Below are 8,630 nucleotides of genomic sequence, written 5' to 3'. Positions count from 1 at the left end.
CTGAGCCTTTAGAAGGAAAGCCAACCGTTAAGAGAGACAGAGAGTCCTAGTCTGTTGGACTCTGGTTTTGATTGTATAATAATGATGATATAATGCTAATGACGATGATGACACTGCCTTTTATTTTTACCTCAGTGCTGAGAAAGCGTAGCTACCGCTGGGGAAAAGCCCTTGAAAATCTGATGTGCGAGGAGGGAATATTGTTGCTTTCACAGTTGTGTTTTATGGGAAGGATATGCTTTTTAGAATGATAATTGGGCAAAATAAAACTTAACTGGCCCCCCTCCCCCTTCCCCAGCCCACCTCCCGGAGTCAGTTACAGCCAATCCTCATAAAACCGGGACTGGCTACCGTCTTAACTACGGAAAATGTCAAGACTTTTACCCAGGTACAATGCCATGTGTTAAGTCACTCTTCCCCCCCCCCCCCCAATTGCATTTCTCAACAGTTTTTTAAAATGAAGAAGTTTAATTTCCGAAAAGTTTTGGATGGCTTAACTGCCTCCTCCCCTGGCAGTGGTAGCAGCAGTGGCAGTAACAGTGGCGGTGGGGCTGGAAGCGGTTCCGTGCACCCTGGAGGGACTGCAGGGGTTCTCAGAGAGGAGATTCAGGAAACCCTGACTTCAGAGTATTTCCAGATTTGCAAGGTAAGTTGTGAATTGGCACAAAGCTTCCAATCGCCTTATTTAACTGGAGGTGAGAAAGCAAGAAAAACACGCAGACTGCTCATTGTTGAGATGTCAGAATCAATGAGATTCTGGTGTGGAGAACCCTGTGGCGATGGTCTATTTGAATTAATTAAGGTATTTCAGGCATCAATTTCAGCAAGAACTTCAAACGCAGAAATGGTAGCTTAAGGCAGAAATCAGCAAACATGAAAACTAGAATTTATAAGATAATGTTAAGGACCATTAGTGGACCAGTAGTTTTAATGTAATATATATATGTAGTAAACTGAACGAGAAACGATTCATTCTGATAAATCGTGGGTTGTCAATCAGAAAATAATTATTTTGTTTTACTCTTCAGTATTAAATGATTAATGGTATTAAGATGTAAGAAGTAAATAACAGCTAGATGAATAAATTGATTTTAAATTCTAATTTTTAAAGACCCAGATTCTTAAACTATCCATAAATAAATAACACCATTGACTTAATACTTGGAAGAACTGTAATACTTGTAAAAACTCAAAAATAGCCAGATTTCTCCTTTAGTGAGAAAACATTTTAGGAAATTGTACTTGGATGTTGAACTTTTAACGAATAAGCAAATTAACAAGGATTATATTAATGTATAGAGACATGTATTTTATATAAAGCAATTTATAATTTTTACAATCTTTTGGGGGGGATAGCTTAGGAATGTGCTTTTGACCTGCTATGTATAATAAACAAAGCAACTCAATCGTTCATGATACAAATTTTATAATTGTATTTACGGTGTCTCCCTCCATACACAAGAAATAATTAACTTTTGACTACATAGAAATGAAGTACAAAGTCTTTTGATACTTCAACAAAAGAAAATTTTATTTTTTGAAATTATTGAAAATTAACTTTTATAATAAATAAATGCTATATAATGAGATAAGTTTCAATAATTGCATTCCTCTTCATTCTCACTAGATTTATTATTTTTAAAAGCATTATATATGTTGTTATTAAATATCACAAATTGCATAAAAGCAAGTTTTCTTAGATTAGGAAAAATAGATTTAATTCTGACATCATGTTGTTTTTGTTAACTGCCATTGAGTCGGTCCTGACTCATAGTGACCCTGTATAGGGTTTCCCAGGAGCGCTGGTGAATTTGAACCACTGACCTTGTGCTTCAAACCGACCTTGCAGTCCTGTGCTTTAGCCCACAGCACCACAGGGCTCCAATTCTAATATACCTTGTGATAATTATATATAGTAATCATTTTGTCCTCAATATGAAATATTCTGTCAGATCAGGGAAGGGTTTAGTAGTGGTTATGAGACAAATGTGTAAAGGGTTCTAGAAGTCAGATTGAGCTGCGAGGCAGGGGAATTATCTCTTGATTCTTTTTGACATACTGCTATTTTAATTTCCCAGATTCTAGGGGTAGGGGGAGCCAAGTTACCGTAATTGATAAGATAGTGATGCAGGAGAGTTGCATTGAGGTTACAAAGCTGCTACTGATTCAAAATGGCATTGGGCTGCTAGGTTATAAAGCTGATAGAGAAGGTGGTAAATGGCAATGAGGAAATCAGGAGAATGGGTGAATATGAGAAGAAAATGGAATATATAGTCATTTATTTCAGAGAAGAGATGATCATAGGTAGTGGTAAAAGTAAAATAGGGCACAACTTCAAAAACATAGAGCATGGTAGGAAGAGTGGTTCATTGTAGTTGTGTGCTGTTGAGTTGGTTCCAACTCATAGTAATGTTGTATAGAATTTCTGAGGCTGTAAATCTTTATGGGAAAAGAAAACCTCAGCTTTCTCCCACACAGTGGCTGGTAGATCTGAACTGATGATTTTGTGGTTAGTAGCCCAACTTGTAACCCATTCACACTACTTGCCAGTCATACACTCTTTGACAAGCCATTTATCTCCTCCCTTGAGCTTTGAATTCTTCATCTGAAGTATGGGAGTAAGTATTTTTGTATCATTTGGGGAAGATCAGACAAAATATTACGTGAAGGCAATGCATAAACTGGAAAGGAGGCTAATATATAGATTTACTTTATGGTTTTAATCTTTAAAATCACCTTATTCTTGGGGAATGATCATTGTCAGTGGATTGTATAACAATTAGACAATAATTTTAAAAGAAATTTTAAGGATCGACAACACAGTAATGGTACTGAGATTTTACCAAATGGATAAAGTACCATGGCATCTTTAGATAGGGATCTTACACTGGAATTATAGACGGGATTATTTGGCTGTATTTTAAGTTACCCGAACTAGAATAAAATTTATAAAAATGAATTAAGGAAATTCCCAAATTAGAACTGTTATTGAAGTGAGACTTTATTTAGACTCACTCATTAAATGTGCAAAGAACATTCTATTCTGAGTACTAAGGAGTTGGCACCTGGTTACGTCTACCTTTTTAATATGGTCAGAATTAAAGTATAAATCGAAACTCTGCTCTTAACCACACTCCACTCCATGATCTAGCTGATCAATCATCAAATCCTATCTATTCTAACTCCTTAGTATTTCTGAAATTTCTTCCTTTTCTCTACTACTACTGCTGATTTATTTCCTCATAGTTTCTTGCTTAGTCTCTTAAAATCACTTTGTAACAAATTTCTTACCTCTTGTTTTACCTATCCCAATTTCTTTTATTGTAATAAGGGTTATTTTTGAAATTTGAGTAACATGTTAATTTTACCATTCCCCCACTAAAATTTTTACATTGGTTTCCTTAAAGTACTGATGCTCTACAGACAAAAACTTAGGTGAAACCCCAATAAATAATACCTACTCAAACCAATAAATGTGGTAATTTATTGCGATACCTTTGTTTTATAAGCTATAATAAACTATATAGCCAATCATTTAAAACTTACTTAATATTTGGTTTTAGTTGTTTAATATTATCCAAGACAAATAGTAGTATCACACACAAAAAATTCATAGCATTTTCTATTTTAGTAGCATTTTCTAGCATTAAATAAAAGAAGTATAAAGTTAAGCCCTTCATAATTAGGGACACATCTACAAGAAATTTTTAAAACACAGAAATGGCAGAAGCAGCTTTGGTTGAAGTTCAGCAAAAAACAAGCTAATGCCTTGGTTTATTGTTAATCTGTTTAAGTTCAGTATGTATGTACTTGAATGCTAATGTTTCTCAGATATTTATTAAATATATAAACTGCCTTTCCTGGACATAAATTTTATGGAACACTGTTTGAAACCACTGTTCTGTTGAAAAACTTCAAACTGTTTCGTTTGATTGATTTATAGTTCTCTTCTGAAGGGATTCCTGTTACCTTTCCATCCTTGTTCCCTTGATTCCTCAGGCATACTGCATTCCCTGAAAGCATTGTGTTTTCTTGTATTTTAGTGTCTTTTCATATGCTATTATTGCCTCTGACTGAATATCTCTTATGACTCAAATCTGATTAGAGAACTTCCAGTTGCCCTTTACTTCACAGTTCAAACACCACCTCCTCCAAGAGATCAGCTCTGAACGCAGATCACAATGCCTTTCTCACTTAACCCCATTCTGCTTCTTCCCGCAGGCCCAGCAGTGTTAAGATTTCCCCCCACACTTCTCTGCTTTCCTTAGCATTTGGCTTATATCTATAGTGTAAAATTAGAGCCTTCTTGTGATTAAACAGTTTTTATCTGTCACTTATGAGCTCTTTGAGAAGCAAGTATGTTCTTGTCCATTTGTTTTCTTATCTTTATTAATGAAGACTCACTATCTAGCAGACCAGTGATTCTTAACTGGCTGTCTGAGAGATTTCCAGACCTATCTCAGTCTTGTTGAGTTGATTCCAACTTATGGTTACCCTGTGTGTGTAGAGTAGAACTACTACATAAGGTTTGCATGGCTGTGACCTTTTGGAATCGGATCACCAAGTCTGTCTTCCAGGGTATCTCTGGATGGGTTTGAATTGTCAACCTTTTGGCAAGTAGTGGAAAGATTAACTGTTTGTACCACCTAGGGAATTCTGTCTCAGTCTTAGAGAACTAAAATCTAGGGATGGGGACGAGGTACTTGCATTTTTAAAAAAGTTCTGTAGGAGATTCTGATCCCAGTCAGTATTGAAAACTTTTAAGCACCGGATATTTACTTTTTAATGATTGAAGTAGCTTATACATAACTAGTTGATTAATTGAAAAGAGTTTAAATACAGAAGAAAGTCATTGATCATAATTCATTCTTTAAGCTTTTTATTTGAACTGAACGTATCAATATATATACATCAATATACATCAGTTTACAAATCGCTTGGTATATGACACAGTTTTTTGTTTTTTATTAATAGAATATTGGTTCTCTGATTGGATTTCGTTGTGGACTTTTCTTCCACAATTCATCTAAGTCCAGTGCTGCTGAACCAATTCTGACTCATAGTGATGCTACAGACAGAGTAGAACTACCTGATAGGATTTCCAAGACTGTAAATCTTCAAGGAAGCAGACTGCCACATCTTTCTCCTGCATAGTGGCTGGTGGGTTTGAACTGCTGACCTTTCAGTTAACAGCTGAATGCTTAACTGTTCCTTCACCAGGGATCCCCAAAATCATCCCAAACACATACATATTTTTATTTAATAATGTTGTTGTTGTTAAGTGCTGTTGAGTCGGTTTTGACTCTCAGCGACACAGTATAGGGTTTCCAAGGAGCACCTAGTGGGTTTGAACTGCCAACACTGTGATTATCCTACAGTGCCACACCTATACACATTTATATTTAATTGACCCATAGCTAATTAAAATGGGATCAGGAGAGTTGATATTCTAGCTAACTAGAGAACAATCTATAACTTAAAGCATTTAATGTGCGGTAAATATCACTACATATGCTTTACAAAGATAATGACATTTTTGTTAATCTAACAGACCACTTAAAACTTGTTTAGCTTATCTGTAAACTATCTCATCTGACCATCATAACAGTCTTGTGTGGAAGGCAGGGAAAATACTAATATTTTTGTTTTACACAAAAGACATTTGAGGCTAGGGAATTTTCATGGTATCTTTAGATTTCCAAATTGGTAAGAGGTGTAACTAAGTGTAACACTGTGTTCATCAGTTCTTAAATCAGTATTCTTTCTGCTTTATTTTTCCAACTTTCTAGAAAAAGCAACATGATACATTTTTCAGAAAATCTAGAAACTGTTCTACTGACTCTTTAAAATATATGCCAAGTCTGACCACATCTCTTCACTTCAACCACTACTAGTTGGATCTGAGCTACCTACATCTCTTGTTTGAACTACTTATTACTTACTCTATTGTCCTTTAAATGCTTCCATTGCTTTCACTCAGGCCTCACTATAGTCTCATCACATAACAGGTTGATGAATGCTTTTGATAGCTGAACCATATCATTCCTTTCCCTTATTTAAAATTCTCCAGTGTCTTCTCACTTCATAAAATAAAATGATAAAATCATACTCTGTTTTATAAAGCTTTAAGTGATTTGTCCCCCAACCAAACTTTTCTTTTCCTACTTACTCTACAACAGTTACTTTGGCCTTCTTTTTCCTCAGACATGATTCCTGTATCAAGACTTTTGAATTTGCTTTTTCCTTTGCTTGGAACACTTCCCCGGTCAAACAGTTGCATTGTTTCCTTCACATCATTCAATTCTTAGTTCAGTGGTTACTCTACCTTCATTACTCTCTATCATTATCCTTTTCTTTTTGTTTTATATATATAACACTTAAAAAATTACCTGTCATTAAATTATAAGTTAGTTTCTTGTTTTCAGGTCTTATTTGAATGTAAACCCATGAAGGTAGGATCTTGTTTTGTTCACATCTGTATCACCAATGTGTAGAAGAATGTCACATAGATGATATTCAAATATTTGTTGAATGAGGAAATTAGAGCAAAGAAAATGATGGAGTGGTGTGCTAAAAGCAGACCAGATGCTACTTGGAACACCCTCTTTAAAGTTACAGGGATTTTATAGAAGGCATTTTATATTACATAAAGAGAAAAAAGCCGTGCAGTGAAAAGGTGGCACCACTTTGGTAACGTGATGACTTTTAAAAGATATGGAAAAGAATATTGTGAAAAGATTCTATTAAGTTTGCTTATTTTTATTAAGGACAAAATGAGGAACATTCTTATTCCAAATAATCTTTTTAGGCAAACAATTCAGAAGTGTTAGATTGACAGTGAAAAACACATGGGATGTTCTAGATCTAATTAACAAAATAGATAAAAATAAATACATCCCCAGAACCAGATGGCATAATCCTTAAAGTTCTTAATAAACTCTTAAATTTGCCAGCTCACTATTCATCAACATTTAGAAGATTGTTTTTACAAGTGGTGACGGTACGAGAGCCAACATGAAGATAATTAGTGTAACTTTTACAGGGAAATGGACTTATATTCATATTCTCATGCTTTTGTTAAGTGCCCTCAAGTTGGTTCTGATTCATAGTGACCCTGTATAGGGTTTCTGAGGAGTGGTTGGTGAGTTTGAACCACCGACCTTGCGGTTCAAACCAATTTTGAGATCCAGTGCTTATCCTATGGAACCACACCAGGACTCCGTACTGGATATAATACAGATATTCTAAGGTAAAGAGATATAGAATCAGAAACATAAGTCTGGATTGTGGGGAGATAGGCTTTCCAGGGTACTGAAAAGCTGAAAGTACACTTAGTTGCTATTCTTGCTAAATGACATCAACTCATAGTGGAACTATATAGGTTTTCTGAGGCTGTAGATCTTTGCAAGATCAGAAAGCTTTATATTTCTCCCAAGGATTGACTGGTAGTCTCAAATCACCAACCTTTTGGTTCACAATCCAGTGCTTACCCTTCAGAGCCACTCTGCTCCTGAAAGTAGACCAAGTGCCCAGATATCCTTGAATACACTCTTGAGTATTCTTCTTCATGCTTTCCTTTGTCTCCACATGCCGTCTTATGTCACATTATTTTTACTGAGGGTTCTGTAACTGAGATTGGCCCAAGGCCAGGATCAGAGTTCCACATTCTTGCTATTTTTGTCCATAAAATGAACTATAGGAGATTCTCTGAGATGTATAGACTTGTTTCACTTATAGTATACTTGACACAGTAGGATAACTTACGGGTACAGCATCAGACAATGACTTAATATTCCTGCCAGCAGAAAGTATAATAGAGGATGTGCATCTTTAAGAATGGCAATGGAGGCTAACCAGGAAGAACTAAACTACACTTGTAAGGATTGGTAGACTAACAAAAATAATTTAAAATAATTTATTTCTTTTAAAATGTTTATTGTGAATTATGTGGTAGTTTACATGGGAGAACATTAGCTTTACATTCGTCCTATCATATATAATTTCATTGCCATGGTTACAATCTCCTCCATGCATCATCAACCAACCAAAGGGTATACCCTGCAAGCCTAACCCCTCCAGTCATCAGCACACAGCCCCTCTCCCTCTCTGGGTCTAAAGTCCGCAGCCACATCAGTCTCTGCCTCCATCTCTGGCATCACTGCTTCTTTGGGTAGGGTCCTGCTGTCCGCTCTTCTCCCTTGATGGTCCCAGGGACCTTGCTCATGGACTGCAAAGTCAATCATTCCCTTCCTTTTGCTACATAACATCCACCTTTACATTTCCAACCCTAACAGTCAGTCCTGATAACAGTTCTTCACCATTGTACCATAAGGGACCTATCCCCATCTCATTTCATTAGCCCCACCCAGACAGATTGGATACAACTCAGTGGAGATTCTACCTTCCTCTGTACCCTCTGGATCTAGGCGCCCTCTTGAAAGCTTGTAAGCCAGTCACTTCTTGCCTTTGTAGTCCCCCCGATTTTGGATAGCCAATGTCCAAGTAGTCCATATCTGTCTTCTCTGTGTATGGAGGGGATGGGAATGATCCTCGCTGTGAAGATTTGTTCTCTTTTTTGAGCTACTGCATCCATAGGTGTAGGTTAAGTTCATCAAATTATATCAGATTAC

The 8,630-nt window shown here is 36.2% G+C and overlaps 1 protein-coding gene across 2 annotated transcripts in view; it reads left to right on the top strand.

Moving 5' to 3' along the window:
• The first annotated feature begins 445 nt into the window (after positions 1 to 445).
• Positions 446 to 8,630, top strand: part of STXBP5L (syntaxin binding protein 5-like) — a 526,662-nt gene continuing 518,477 nt past the window's right edge. The window contains exon 1 of one of the 2 annotated variants that reach the window (XM_006864138.1): positions 446 to 646. In XM_006864138.1, coding sequence (XP_006864200.1) covers positions 458 to 646 — 189 coding nt within the window. In that variant the 5' untranslated portion in view covers positions 446 to 457. The remainder of the gene's footprint in view (positions 647 to 8,630) is intronic. The other variant, XM_006864137.1, reaches the window with a different exon arrangement.

Source organism: Chrysochloris asiatica, unplaced genomic scaffold, assembly GCF_000296735.1.
Source record: "Chrysochloris asiatica unplaced genomic scaffold, ChrAsi1.0 scaffold00061, whole genome shotgun sequence".
In the NCBI taxonomy this organism is placed as follows: Eukaryota; Metazoa; Chordata; class Mammalia; order Afrosoricida; family Chrysochloridae; genus Chrysochloris; species Chrysochloris asiatica.
The sequence above is the reverse complement of the archived record's forward strand: the minus strand, read 5'-3'. Positions and strand labels throughout refer to the sequence as shown.